This window comes from Gallus gallus, chromosome 4 (assembly GCF_016699485.2).
Source record: "Gallus gallus isolate bGalGal1 chromosome 4, bGalGal1.mat.broiler.GRCg7b, whole genome shotgun sequence".
NCBI lineage: Eukaryota > Metazoa > Chordata > Aves > Galliformes > Phasianidae > Gallus > Gallus gallus.
The window spans coordinates 423192-438765 of record NC_052535.1 but is presented as its reverse complement, the minus strand read 5'-3'; the positions used below and the strand labels follow the sequence as shown (position 1 = coordinate 438765).

Sequence of the window (15574 nt, the reverse complement as noted above, 5' to 3'; positions counted from 1 at the left end):
TGGGCAGAAAATGTCAGATTTTGTGTCAGTTTTGGTAGAGCTACATGTTTGGGAACAGAGACAAGCTACAGCAGTGCCCATTCAAGTGCTGGGGCTGTATTTCTATAAAGCAAGGTGTCCCTTTCCCCAGTTCTGCCTATGAAAAATCATATTAAAACAGGAACAAGCTGTTCAAAGAAGCTTTGGTCTGGGTGAGAATCCCATCTCCTGGCTGCTGAGACATCATTCCAGATCATGAGGTTTTAAATTAAGGAAAAGAATGCTTCCTGAAACTGAAACACAGATGTGATGAAGTTAATGTTTGGGTATTAGAAATGTGCAGCTGTCTCCAGAAGCTCCCAACGGTCTGTCAGCCTCACTCCCATATTCCCTGATCGCTGCAGAAGGAGCTGAGCACATCGCTCTGCCCCACACACCAGGAGCCAACAGGCATCATTCATACATACCTCCAAGAGTCATCCCCGCCTCGTAGCACTTCCGCAGGCGGCAGGACGGGCAGTTTTTCCTCCTGAACTTGTCGATGGTGCAGTCGTTTCGGCTGGCACACAGGTACTTCTGCTTACCTAGAAGCACCAGAAGGAATGGCAGATGGGTGGTGGGCACCAATCAGACCAGACTCAAAAAGAGAAATGGGCTCTCATCTCAATATCACTCAGCATCCAGTGGGCTCTCACTGCAGTCAACAGCACTGCTGCATTTCCACCTCAGTTTTGTGATGCTTTACTCAGAACTGCCTCTCCTTTCTCACAGCCCTGCAGCCCAGAGGCTGGCAGCAGCACACGGTGCTCAGAGGTGCTCCCCTGGGCTGCAGGGACGGCTCCCAGCCAGCACAGTGAGCACAGCCCACTCCCACAGGGCTGGCTGCCCATATAGAGGGCACTGCCACCAGTGAGCTTCGAGCAGCTGGCACTGCCTTCTGGCCAGAGGAACAAAGAGAGAAATGAAAGAAAGTGACCATGTCAGCGCTGACTTCTCAGATCACCCCAGAAAACTTCTGATGGAAGTAGGAAAAAAGCATCATATTTCTTCCACTGCTGCTACAGAAGGGGTTCACTGCCAGATATATCTGCTTGGTACAGAGATGCCACCATGCATCTTTATGTGCACTTTTCAGGGATTGCCATTTAGAAGAGAAAAATCACTCTTGCACTGTGCAGCACTGTAGAAGTATGCAATATTATAACGTGATGGAAAGTGCAGCAATGACAGGGTGGCTGCAGTAAATGAGAACAAACCCAAATACAGCAGCCACAAGCACAGAAATGAAGGGAAAAAAGCTGCTTACCCTTGGAAGACTTCATGTAGGCAGTGATCTCCAGAGAGATACCCTCACCTCCACTGCCAACCATTAAATGAGGGCTGGGAAGGAGTGGATCCTGGCTCCATCCCTTCCATCACTCAGCTACATTGCATGCACCTGAGCCCCCTGGGCTGGTCCTGCCTTCCCACCAGGTGCTCCATCACTGCTTCAAGCTGTGACAGCATTTCCACTACCAACTAGTTAATAAATAACAATTAAAACTTAATGAAACATTACTAAGATAAGGATAGTTTGATTTGCACATCTTTCATCTCTTGCTTGGCTCTTTGCTTTAACGACAGCAGCTTTCTCTCCAACGAGCCTTCAGAATGCTGCAGGTGACCATGGAGCTGCTCAGTCGCTACTGCTCATCTCTGCGGTTTGCAGAACTGAGTCCCAGGAGAGCAGCTGTTCCTCTCCGCTCACAATTCCCTTCCCAGTGCTGTTTGGGAATGAGTTACTTTTCATGCCGCCCATTCCTACTAATTGGGCTTGCTGCCTGCAGCTTACAGACTGGTGCTGGGGAGCTCAGAGCTTAAGGAGCTGCTGTCCCAAAGCTCTGCTGCTGTGGGTCTCACCATGCTGGCGCCAATAATTGTATCCCATGGACTGCATTTGCAGCCATTAGGAGAAAACTGGAGCTGTGTTTCCTGAGATCCTGCACAGCAGAACCTTCCAGGGTGCTAAAGAGAATCAGAGGAAGCTACTTCATGCACGTATTAGCTTCACCTTCGCTTCACCTTCCCGCTTGCTTAGATAGCAGCCACCAGAAATCCAGATTTCATGTCATTTTCTTCACTGCTCCATTTGCTGCATGTATCAAGAAGGAACTTCCCTTCCTGACTCATAATTTGTTTTCATATCAAGTCTGAACACGTTTACTGGATCAAGATCTGTCTGATATTCCTCACATCATTCCAAACTCAGCTCAGCGTATAATAGAGCCATATGCCTTACAGATTCTGTAGGAACAGATTAACTGGGAAATTAGGCTATATTGAGTCTTAATGTTATTTATTGTCCTGCAAGTGTTTGCTTTTTTTTTTCACTTAAAATACTATTTCATTTCATCAGAGATTCATTGAAAGGACCAGGCTGAATAACGTAACCATTCTGACATTGCACTGATTTTGGTTCACTTATTTAATGACTCCCCACCTCCCACACACACCTCCACAACATCTTAACATATGAGAAAGAAAAGAAGTGGCCGATTTCCAGCTACACAGTACTCATAAATCTTCTTGGCATCATTTGTTGCTTCACCATTGTTCTCCAGGTTCCAAGAAATCATTTGTTTTCTGCAACTGTGGCAATGGTGGAGCCCACAGAAATTTCCACCCCTCCTACACTGCCTATGACTCTGAAATTGCACATCTGTATCTTCTGGCTGGCACCATCCATCTTCACCTGCAAAACCATACCTGTAACCTGTAATCATCACAGCATCTCATGAAAGTACTGATAAGGCCCTGTGTCACAACAAACTGCTCTCACACTGCGTGCTCACGGGGCTGTGCCCAAGGGCTGAAACAACAGCGTACCTGTGAACTTCTAAGAACTGTTCCCATTAAAAACTGATGATGCCATCCTCAATGCCTTAGCTGTTAAGGTTGCAGAAATAATGGAGCAAGAGTGCATTACCGACAGCATGTAATACCTTGCTAAACCCTCTCAATACTGTTCTCATCATCTCCTCTTCTTATTCCCCCTCCTTCTGCTCATTATCAGTGCTAAGGGCACTCAGAAGGGCCTCGGAAGCAGCTCGCACAGAATCCCACAGAACACAAGCACCATCCTGCCTTTCAGCAGTTCGTCGAGGACAATGAGTAATACACAACTTCAGCTGAAACTGGGTTACTCGGAGTTATTTTTATGCTATAGGAACCGGGTGCTGAGGCCATCCTCTCTCCACTTGACCTCTTTATGTGCTTGCATGAAACAAGAATGGATGCTCTACTTTTGCAGGCGTTGGCATGGAGAGCCTGAAGCTGATTTTGCTCTCCTTCCCCTCCAGTTTCCCTGCAGGATTCCTGTCTCACAACAGCATCCGATACTGGGAGGCTCTATTGGCCCCCATAGGTGCCCAACAGCTGGGGCTGGGACCTCCGGACAGAGTGTGGCTGCCTCATAGCTCAGCCAAGGACACAGGGCAGTGCCAGGAGCACTGCACGGCCATCCTGCCTGGCTCCTGTCCCTGCCCTGTCTTACCTCCCTAGTCTAAACTACAGCATTGCTGCCACAATAACAGCTCGAAAGCTTCAAGAGGTCAATCTCCCCGTGATGGGCTGCACTTGGGAAGCACAACAGCTGCTTGCACCCCACAGGGACACCCCAGAGCCAGGCCCCACACTGTCCCAGGCCGGGCAGCAGGTCACCAGCCCAAGGGCTTTCCTATATGAGGTGGCCAAGCACCCCGGCTGCCCCTCAGTGTGCTGGCCCTGCTTGCTGGCATGGCGGGGACATGGGGACACATCGGGTGCCCACAGCTGCACAGGCAGTGAGCCTCAGCACACAGCCAGTGGGCTCAGGGAATGCAAGACTGAAGTCCCAGTCAATTCGTTGCCCAGTGGTCACAGCACAGTGTTTTTGGTGAAACGGTAAGAGCTGACTGCCTGGTTCACAGAATCAGCTCTTTGGGACAGATACCAATTTTCTGTTATTTGTACATACAGAGTCTGGCACTGTTTATTTTAAGCTGTTAGCCATTAACAAAAGGGAAACAAATGGTAATGGAAAGATTGCTCATGCATCTGCTTCTGCTTTGGGTGAGAATCAGCTGCTTGCTTGCCTTATCCTAATGCCTGGGGACTTAAAGGGGTTCTTTTCCCTAACTGCAAAACCTGGGAGCCTAGATAACTCCTATCCCAACCATGGATAGGGTGGACGTGGTTTGTAAAATGAACCCATGGCCCAGCAGAATCCACATTGTGTCACTGTCCCCATTAAGGCAGTATCCCGAGCCGTCCCTGGGCTCCTACCCCACTCCCCACCACAGGCAGCCCAGGGCTGCTGCTGCAGCACCCATGGCAGCTCCTTTTCCAGCCAGGACTGAGCAGTGTTTGCCACAGACATGAGCTGCTGAGCGATCCAAGCACAGCACAGACATCTGGATGAGAAGGTGCCATCAAACATAAACGTCCAGTGAATAACAGATTGGTTTCAGTAACTCTAAGTTGCTTTTCATATACAAAGACCTTTTTTAAATAATTTCAGGATCTTATTTTCTTGTTGTAAGAACAAGCTGAAATATTTGCAGTCAACAATTCTTTGTTTAAGATAAACGTGCTATCTTTTTGTTTTACTGGAATGAATTTTTCTCCATGAATGAATCTCCTTCTGGCCAGTGACAGAGATGCTCTCTTAAATTACTGCAGATCTGAGGCTCTTACTTTGCAGATCTGTAAGTACAGGTCTAAACTTAGAGTGAGCCCTCCTGTTACAGCCAGAGGCCCTGTTCTGTGCAAAACCAACGAGCCAGACTGTCTGTGCAGTGAGGCTGTTGGCAGCTCATCAGCCTCAGATGTACGTACCACCTGATGCTGCCTCGGGTGCGTATGCCCAGAGAAGAGCCCTCCTCTCCCCTGCTGATCCAGATGTTTGCTCTCAGACAGGTGAGAGATGAAGATACAAAGGTAACCGAGGCCAGTGCCAGCTGCTGCAGACCCCTGCTTTGCAGCACAGCACTGCAGTACTTGTTGGCAATGCCCTTCCTCATGGCTCTGGCTCACTCCTTTTCCAGGCAGAAAGATAATTCTACAATCACGGAGCTATTCGGTGCCCATTCCCTGAGACTGCAGTTAAGTCAGAAGTGGAGAGAGGGAAGGGACAGCAGTTATCCAGTTTCAACTGAAAATCAAGATTTTCAGAAGAGAAAGATTTGTACAACTGAGTGGCAATTTAACTAAAAGCCCATTGCCACAGGAATTGCTGGTCCTGGTACTCCTTTCTCTTCCAGAAAGCAAAGTAACCTATGTAAACATCTGGAGTAAGATTTACGATTGTGAATGTGAAGATCCATTAAATATGTATTGGATGAGAGATCCTCACGTTTCAGGGCATAAACCAAACTGTAACAGCTGGCAGTAAGGCCAGGCTTTCTGAGAACGCAGATCTCGCAGCATCTCATGGAACTACAGGGTCTCTTTGATAGTGCTTTCCTGTGAGAGCTGCGGCAACAGTCACTACCACAGACTGTGACACAGCAGGAGCTGAGCTGGCAGGTTGGGTACCGGGGCCACTTCTAGTTTATGTTCTCATTGGAAATAACTAAACAGGGCACAGCTATAAAGTTTCCAGTAATAATAAACCACCTTTGCAAAGTAGTTTTCTTACTATTCACCCACGTTTACCACAGTAGTGAAGAAAACCAAATTGTCCATCGTGATGCAGCACAGACTCTCCAGCTCCCTTCTCTTGGGGCTGTCATCCCAGCAGCCTGAGGGGGCCATGAAGGTGTGCTGGCTCTGCGTGGGGCTGCCTGCTGGCAGAGCTAGAGAGAAGGCCTCCAGGGAGCCAAAACCAGTGGTCTACAAGTGAGAACATTCACCAGTCAGATAGACAAGCATGGAAGCTGCAGGCATTGGCAAACTATCAGCATGTGCAGGTAACAGCTGAGCTTAGGAGGCAATTCAATGAGAAGAGGGCTGCAAGACGAGGCTAAATGATAAGCCTTAAAATCAAACAGCTCTAGGAGTATGCACAGTTAAGAAGATATATTTGAAGATGCTTAAATACAGCAAGAGATGTTGGATTGTTGCTAAATGATGTGTAATTGTTTGACTCCCTGGCAACAAGACAAATTTGTGAAGCTTTAACTTGGGCTGACCTGAAGTCAGCCTGCCTCAAGCTCCACACAGTGCCGTGTCTGACTGCTCCTAGACCAGAGCAGAGCTGTCAGTTTGCTTGAGTGAAGTCTGAAGCAATGAGCAGCTGCTGGCTAGCAGAGCAGTCACCCAGCGGCACCGGTGCCGGACACCCATGGGAAGTCCTGCACTGGGCTGCTGGGATGGCAAGAGGAGAGGAGAGGAGAGCAGCAGAAGTGTCAGCAGTGCCTGCGATTTCACCTTCCACCTACTTCTCTTTCCACTGACTTTTAAGGGTAAGAATACCCAAAGGGTCATGAGAAACCAAACACTGAGGCAGTAACATCATGGTGTTGTAGCCTATTGAGGACCCTAATCTTTCGCACAACATCAGATTAGCAATGAGAAGAAGTAACTGTAAATCACAGTGATGGTCTTCGAAAGCAGCTCAGTTCAACTCACAACCACCTCAAAAACTAGCAAGAAACTGCTGTTAGCTCTGATCCATTTCTCTGGTGAAAGGCCAGTCCTTGCCAGGTCAACACACACACACTGCACAAAAGGCAATGACAGCAGACTGCAGAGCAGCCTGGCTCTTAGCCCTCTGGGAAATTTGCCAAATCTGCTTTGGGGTTTGTTTGTTTGTTAATTTAGCTCACTGTCCCATCAAGAATGCAGCCTGTGGAGTCACAGTCTTGCAGTATCACAAAGAGGCAGCTACTTCACTGGCTAAGATAGCCATGAGCCCTCCTGTACTCCTGGAGGGATGAGGAAGGCTCTCATTTCTCAGGGATGAGAGCAGGGTATGGAAAAGTAACTCCTTTCCTGGATGGGATGGGATGGTACAGCAGGAACTCCCAGAGGGAAATTCCTCCTGGAGCAAAACTCAGTTCTGTTCTCTCTAATGGTGACTGATTTCAAAGTGCGTTGTGTTTGGAACACTTGTCTGTTTCAGGACCAAAGCCTAACGCCTCTGACTCACAGAGTCATCCCAATCGTGCAGAGTGATGGTCTTCCTATTTGTGTTAGGATAAATGAAATCTGCACAGGGGCAGATGTGCCTCTTGTTTACCAAACCTTCAGTTTTGTAGAAGGGGGAAGGAGGAGGAGCCCTCCATGGGCTGTGGCTGTGCCCAGCAGCAGCGGTGTGGCAGAACTTGGTGGGGCACTGAGCTCCAGCCAAAGTGGGGTGATGGACAGGGAGAGGTGAAGACCATTTCTGTCTACAGAACCTGAGGCTGTCAGGATTGCAAGTGGGGAAAGTCCACATCAGAGCTGGAGAATCTGCAGCAGCGGTTTTAGAGCTTGCCTATATTTAACCTGGACGGCTTGAGAGAGGCTGTGAATCAAAGCAGCTGACAGAAAGAGATGAGGAAAATACTCTTCTCTTCTCTACTGACTCTCCCAGAATCTTTCTCAAAGAGTTGGTTGGACTCAGTGTGTTTCAGGAGGGAAGTCAATGCTATAACTTCTTCTTTTAAAACTTCTTTTCCTTTTCTAATCCCATGTCCATGAAGTCTTATTAAAAACCCTTAACTATTGCAAAATGAGTCCAGTACTGTACTAGGCAAAGACTGTGATGAAACTAAAACCTACGTATCCATCTAGTCCCTGTTCTCTTCAAGGTGATCTCTTTGTGCTGCTCTTCAGTTCGTAGCGCACTGCTTCTCTGACCTTTCCTAAGCTAATGACACCAGAATCAGGAAGGAAACAAAAGCACTGGAGAAGCTTTCCAATTTGCCATTGTAAAACATCTCCAAAAGTGCCCTAAGGTTTTCAGAGATTCATTTTATGGGCTGCAAAACATAGGAACATGCTGAAGTATCAGCTTTCAAAGGTACTCAGCTATAACTAGGAAACGTCTGGCTGGAAAGTCACCAGCAACATTCAATATTTATAAACAAGTCTGATTTACTGTCTATTCCCCAAAATAGAGATGCTATCTGTGTACCTCAGAGTAAAATAAAATCCCTCTCTCCTTGGATCTAATTACTCAGTAAGCAAAATCTGTTTATGTTGCATGTTCTGCTGAAGACCACTGGGCACAAAATAATGAGTGGTCCTGGACCTACCCCATGACTGGGTTAAACCCAGATAAACTGCCTCCCATTAGTCCTGCATAACACCCCCCTAAGTCACTTCTGAAGTTGGAAACAGCCACAAAAGCAGGGAAGACAGACAAATAGGAGCAAAATTGCAAGGAGCTGCATGGGAAGTTGCAGCCCCAGGATTGAGCCCTGCTATCCACAGGAGCTGGGTGCCACAGCCTCCCTGCTTGTCAAGCCGTGGCTCCCTGCTCTTGCCCAGCTGCCTCATCTTCTGTTGCCATTTATCCAGGCTGTTGCTGTGCTTCCCTCTGACACCGGAAGCCCAAGCCCAGAAGCGTGGTGCTGCCCCACAGCTGCCACCCCTCTGCTTCAGTGCTGTGCCACATTTGCAAATAGGGCACTCAGCACTTGTCACCCTTAAGAAGAAAGTATCCTCAGAAAAGGGGTTTATTCCATGCAGAGATATCTGCCACATAGAAAAACAACACATAAATCCATTCTGAAGGAACTGAAGCCTGCCCATGAAACAAAAGCAGCTGGTATCTGAACCTGCAAAAGGATTTCATTTCCACTTTATGTGCTGCAGAGAGCAGACAGGTGTTGCTGCTGTGAGTGCAGGGGCAGGACCCCACCCGGCACAACCACTGCGGGACCCCAGAGCAACCACACACCTTAACCCTCCACAACACCTCGAGTCTTAGAAAGCAGGAAGGGGCACAAACGCTGTTAAAATTCACAGTCCGAGACAGTCAAGAAAGGGAACAACGACACAGCGCATGGTTTAAGAACAGTGCAAACAGGGCAGGCTGTAGCACGCCTTCCCTCTGCATCCTCCTCCGCGCAGTGCTGTGCTGTGCAGGACAGAGCTCAGTGCAGGAGGAGCAGAGCTGCAGCATCGCACTGACAGGGAATGTTTCTTCAGCAGTGTATCTGACAGACAGCCAAGGCTCCACTTACTATAAATCAACAATTACTTGCTGACTTAAACAAACATCTGTTATTTACTCTGGATGAACGGCCAATTCATTTGGCCTTACACAAAACTGGTGTACAGACACATTTGTAAATGATTTACGTGGGAAAAGATGCCAACCATTATCTACTATTGCTATTGGACAGCCATATTTGGCAGTAGGACACGAGTGTCCTCTGCAGCACAGCCCTGATTCTTCCCTCAACCAGTGCTGGCAAGTTCCAAGGAGCCACTCCCAGCATGGGTGATGGAGGAAGGGAAACAGGACTCCATGCAAAGTGCAGAATGATTTGGTTACTTTCTGAGAGCACTCTGTAAAATAGATATACAGGCATATAAAAACATAGGTTCTCAAAGGCTCTCCCTTATACTTAAGTTACTTCTAAGTTTAAGAGACCTCGGAAATCCACCACACTTCATCCCCACCACTCTGCTCTCTGTCCCCTTGGCTTGGAAGATTCACAAATTAAATGAAGCTGCTGATTTTTTTTTCAACAGAATGAAAACCAAACAATGCAGCAAATGCTTCAGCATACGCCGTTAATGACCCCCCTGCGGGTGGGAGAGCTCAGCAGCCTTCAAGTCAGACTGCTCTGCTGGAGAAACCCAGCACTGGGAGGTGGGAGTGACCGCCCCTCCTCTCTGTGTGCGTTACCTTCAGCCGCCCGCTTGAAGAACACTTTGCAGCTCCCGCAGGTGAGGGCTCCATAGTGGCACCCGGATGCCTCATCGCCACAGATCAGACACGTCTTCTGAGGTGGAAAGTAATAGTCAATGGGCAGGATGTGCTCCCGGCCAGCCTCCAGCCTGCAGAGAGAAGAGAGCAAGGACAAGGGAAGGGTCAGCTGAGGAGGTCAGGATGAGCAACTGGAGAGCACGGTGGATGGCACTTGGAAGAACGTTCATGGCAAAACCCCACATTTCAGTGTTGTGATAAGCCAAGGGCTGATCAGGAAGAAGGCATGAGATCACAAAGCCCAGCCTAGCTCCTAACACACAGAACAGCACATGGGGTTGTGCCTCCTGCCTTCATCCCAGTTACACGTGTGACAATGTATGGCAAAGTGCAGGCACTGTGACGGCACAGCCTGGGAAGGGGAGATGGCCAGCACTGGCTGCTACACTATTGGTATGATTTTGGCTTCTGTAAAAAGGCTTATCCATGCTCATTAAGCTACTTTGCATGCTCATTAAGCTAGTTGATCCAACATTGTGTCATTGTTGTCACACCGCTACAGATGAATTTATCCTTTTGATTCCTAATTGAAACAGATTAGTTTTTACAAAGCCATCAAACTCAAAACCTTTTCTTTTCTCCTTGCTTAGTTTCTACTCATTCCCTCCCTGAATCCCCAGCAATAGCTGGCTTGAACTCACTTCCAGGATGCCTTCCTCATCCATCTGACTACTAAGTTAGTCAGAATCCTCTGCTGAAAATGTCAAGCACTGCTCTGAATGTGTCCCATCAGACTCCTGTTAATATCCATCCCAGGACTAAAGGCACTGTACTTCTCCTCCTCCCTGCCACAACAGTGCACTGGGAATATCGTCTGCTCCTTGACCTGCAATGGCCCCATGGCCAGAGAGATGTCCAGCTGGCAAGCAGATGCTGGAAACAAACCTCAGATCCCAAAATAAAACACACAGTGTTGACCATGCAATAGTTGTGATTGTATACTGGAAATCTGTATACTGGATGAGTGCGGATCGCTGAGCTTCCTATTTTCCACTTACCTGCTCAGTAGCCTGAATGACCTCCTTGGGGTTTTCAGTCTGGGTGGTTGGAAACAAGGATGGGGACAGAAAGCAGCCCTTTAGCAGGTGCACAGCACAGACCCCAGGGAAACTAAGGGTCCTCTGTGCCTGCTGCTTCTTTCCCTATCTCCCACATTCAACAAAACCTCTTCCAAGTTCTTCTGGGAAAGCACAAGGAGCCTCTGCAGCCCTTGCACAACCCAGGCAGATCCCAACAGAACTCCAGGCCTGACACATCTCCTTATTTGCCTGTGCACCCAAGGCCTTTCCCTGGAGGCTGCTGCCAGTCTGCCCCCTCCCTTCTGGCACACGGCGCACAGTGCCACACTGCTGCCCCATCAGATATGACAGAAAGCTGCTGCACAAAAGACACAGGGATGGGAGAGGTGATTTTCAGAACTGCAAGCTGATGCATGTCGGGGCAGCATGACAAGTGGTAGTATTTTAAGTTATTTACTAAAATTGACTTTCTGTAAAAACACTGAGCTAGGCAACTGGCTTCTAATTACCAATAGGTCACTGCCATTGTCTGGTTGAAAATATGTGTGCTTGTAGTTTCTGGAGTTTGAATGCTTGCAGACAGAAGCGAACCTTATGTTAGGAGTGAATGTCTCAGTGCCAGAGCTTTTTGCATGAAGATCTTTGTACTTGGAAAGGTCCTGCTTGGCCCACAGGGCAAAGCATCAGCACAGATCCCAGAGCAAGGGACCGCAGTGCTGGCAGGCAGCCCCTGTCCCAGGCTAACCTGCGTGCTGTCCCCAGGGCCCGCAGGCAGCTCTGCCCTTCTGCACATAGCTCAGGCCAGAGGACATCTGACATGCAGAAGAAGCGGCTGGCCAGATCAAGGCTTAATTAAGGAAAGATATGTGTGTTATTTGTCTGTCCCAATTACCAAATTTTCCACTTGAGTTTGCGTTTTCTCAAGCATTTCTAGCTGCCTGCACTGCTGCCCTGCACTCACTCAGTCCCGAGGCAGTGCTGGAAGGCAGAGTGCCCCACACCTTCCCTGGGGCAGCCTCACAGGTCACAGTGATCCCAAAAACAGGGAGACTGTGCAACCTGTGCTCACACACAGCACTCCCTGACAGCACGAAGGCTGCTTCCACTGGGAGCTCAAGGACCAACATCTCCGGAGGAGAACTGTAGCAAGGCCAGCAGTACGCTCACCAGAGCAGCTGCCTGGCTGTAATCTTTTGTTTAGAGATTTTAACTCTGGCAATAGGAGCAGCTTCTTTGGTTCAGAATACCCAATCTCTTCTGTTCCACTTCCAAAGAGATACAAACTGGACTGAGGTGAGAGAGGCTGCAGATGAGAAAAAGCACATCCTCAGGAACAGATTCACTTAAATCATGCCACAGACTGGAAAACACTTGGCCATGCAGACAGGTCTCGAGGGGCTGCTGCTATTCCATGGATAACTAACTGGGATGTTTAATTTCAAGCAAAGGCCAGCTCTGCTCACAACACACCAGAGTATGCCCTTCACATACACGATGGCTGTGCCTACTGAAGCACATCTGTCTGTAATAAACTCCTTAGAAGTGAAGTACGAAATAGCACAATTATTTGGTGAGATCAGAACTCAGACTCTTCTCTGTCCTCTGATCTTGTCATTTCTGTCCTTCAAAAATGGTGCTATTTTATATTCCACCTTAGAGAGCTAAGCAGATCCTACCTAGACGGTGTTAATAACTGGAACAGCCATTTTATTCCTCGTTCTTAAGGCATGAAACAAAAATTTTGAGTCATTTGTCATCTTTTTACCATTAGTAATCAGCATCAGTGACTCACATGGAGAGCTGCTAAACTATCCTTTCCTAACAAGCTCAATTTCCAGAGCTTTGAATTACTGATCAAATGGAGGAGATCAGAGAATATCCCACATTGGAAGGGACTCACAGGGATCACGGAGTCCAACCCCCATCCTCACACAGCACCACCCAAACCCTCTGTCCCAGCACTCCCTGTTCTCAGGGCTGTGCCCACTGCCTGGGAGCTGTGCCATACCCACCTCCCTCTGGGGCAGAGCCTTTCCTTATCCCTCCAGATCCTCAGGGCTCCCCCTAGCTGGCTGCAACTTATAACTGCCTCCTTACAGCTGACTACAACTCTCCTGCCTGGTTTAGGCACGTAGATGCAACAAACGCCACCCATCTCATCCCCCCCCCCCCCCCCCCCCCCCAACCCCTCTGCCTTCCCCAGACCCTCAGCACCCTCCCAGCCCAGCACTGCAAGGCTGCATCACCACCACCTCCTCCCAGGCCCCAACCAGCATCACCATGGGGCTCAGCTCTGGCTGCTGCCATAAGGAAATGCTGTTAAGAAATAAACAACAGGATGATACAAAAGCTTCGCTAAAAATGTCTCTTTCAGCCTGCATTTGCTTGGATTTCAGCAACGCTAGACCACTCCTTCAGTGTCTGTCACCCTCATACACCTCTACATGCAATTAGGAACCTGTAAAGGACTAATTTCTCGTCCTCTGTAAGGCCTTTTCTGTTATTTGTTCTGTGTATCTCAGGCAGGGAATAAGCAAAAGGGACTCTCACAAGAACAGCTGTTGTGATGACAGAAGGAAGGACCAAAAAGACCTTGGAATATTTTTGAGGCTTAATTATTTAAAGCTGCAAAGTGGGTTAGCAATTGGGGCCCGAATGGCACGAAACGACACAATGCATTTTTAAACAGTTCCTCCAGAGAAAAGTCCTGCAAGTACCACCATAGCTCCATACACCTGCATTTGGTGCTCCTATGTGTGCCCACAGGCAGACAGGGCTCTCTGATAGCCCCACACTGTGCAGGTCTGAATGGAGATGGAGACGGGACAGAACAGCCATGCACTGAAGTTTATCCTTGCCGTAACTCTGCTGCCCTCGGGGGTCTGCACTCAGAAAGGCTCTGACCTCCAGTGCCCATCATGTCTGAAGATTGATGTTACAACAGCTGCTCCTCGGAGGGCACAACAGAGCTGGGGTGTGAGATGGAGCGGCACAGCATGCAAAGTGCTCCTGTGCCTGAGTTACCTTCACTGCCCACTGAGCTGAAAGCATCTGCCAGGAATGCCCAGGGTTATAAAAAGACACCAATTTGCCTTTTCTTTTTCATCTTTAGAGAGAAAAAAATACGAGAAAAATGTAACATAAAAGGTGGGTAATGGAGCAGGAACTGTGACGATGATACCTTTAACGATCTATTTTCCAGCTGGTTTCTAAGAGATCTTTTAAGAGGGTTCTCAGAACACACTGGGGGTGACACAGAGATGAGCCAGCAGTGGAGGACTTAGGCTCAGAGTGCCCACACCTGCCCCAGCAGGAGGCAGCCCTGTGTGGGGCAGAGGGGCTGCAGGCAGTGTGAGGTCTGCTGCCCACAGCGTGCAGTGCTGTACCCCCTGGTTCTGCTGCTCCCCATACACTGCAGGGCTCCAGAAGATAAGTACTGAGCATTGCAGAGAGCTTAAAACACACTAAGACAGTTTGTACAATATATGGCAAGAGTCAGACTGCCTCAGAAACCCAAAGCAGGGAGATAGCAGAGTGCACACAGACACAACTTGTGGAGCAGTGACGTCGGGATGAGATTCCAGCCCCGTCCACAACACAAGGCCAAGGTCAGAGCTGCTCACACCGCACCCAGCCGCTTCCACAGCAGAATCCAAACAGCCTCACTATCTCTCTTACTGCTACAGGGAGGGTTTTGCTGCCATTTCAGAAAGCCTCTTGGAAGGGAAGTGAGCAGAGTCTACTGAGTTCATAACACATGCAAATATTTCTATAGAGTAGAAACTGTAACTCTGCAAAGTAATCATTTACTTGTCAACAGTTACTTTCACCAAACAGCCTCGATTTCACAACACTCCCAGAAGACCAAAGGCAGTCATGGATAGGAGAGAAGCCAACCAACCACTCCTCGTAACTTCCAAAGTCTCCATCTCAGCCATAAAGGTGCACAACTGCCTGTCCCTCCCCATGCCCAGGGCTCCTGACTCTCAGTACCAAGGAGTACACTTGTCCATTCCCACCTGCTGTAATTAGATCAATTAGTTAAGCAATCCACCATGCTAACACAACACTACACACACTGGTTGTACTCCCTCTGTTGTTTTTTTTTTCAGTGTAACATAACAGAACAAACACCATTTCCACCCACTTCAATCTTAGATTTCTCATGCTAAAATTACTCCCAGAGCTGCAGCAGGATTACCCACCAGTCTGAAAAGAATGGTTACAGCACTGTTCTGTGTATGGCTGTGCTTTGATGCCTGGCAAAATCTCACTGTTGTATCATCTCGCTCCTCGAGCAGCGCGGTGTTACTGACTGCACCGACTCGGACATAGCTGTGCTGTGCTGAACACACCGCGATGTGCTGACCCTCGCTCCCTGGGGCAGTGCTGGTGGCTTTGCATCTTGCAGTGCTACATGGAAAGGTCTGTTGGGCAAAAGTGCCCCACACTGAGGACACGCACAGAGATCTGGATGACGCAGGACCTTTCCCAGCCATTTCAACTAATGTCACATCTGAGCTACAGCACTATCAGCAATAACTGCGGCCTTTACAACAGTATCTTCTGTATGTGACATTTTCAGGAAAGATACTAAAAATAGAGACTTCCTGTCAGTGGAACTGCATGGCTCTGCCTGGACAAGGGCCTATGACTCACATCACAGCACCAGCACTGCTAAGAGCACAATAGT

The 15574-nt window shown here is 48.5% G+C and overlaps 1 protein-coding gene across 2 annotated transcripts in view; it reads right to left on the bottom strand.

Moving 5' to 3' along the window:
• The window catches only part of AR (androgen receptor), a 46534-nt gene that overhangs the window by 15985 nt on the left and 14975 nt on the right, over positions 1-15574 (bottom strand). For both annotated transcript variants that reach the window (XR_005859119.2, NM_001040090.2), the window contains exons 2-3: positions 9782-9933; positions 447-563 (exon numbers count right to left, since the gene is read on the bottom strand). Coding sequence is in view for 1 of the 2 variants with exons in the window: in NM_001040090.2 (NP_001035179.2) it covers positions 447-563; positions 9782-9933 (269 nt within the window). In the remaining variant the exon portion in view is untranslated. The remainder of the gene's footprint in view (positions 1-446; positions 564-9781; positions 9934-15574) is intronic.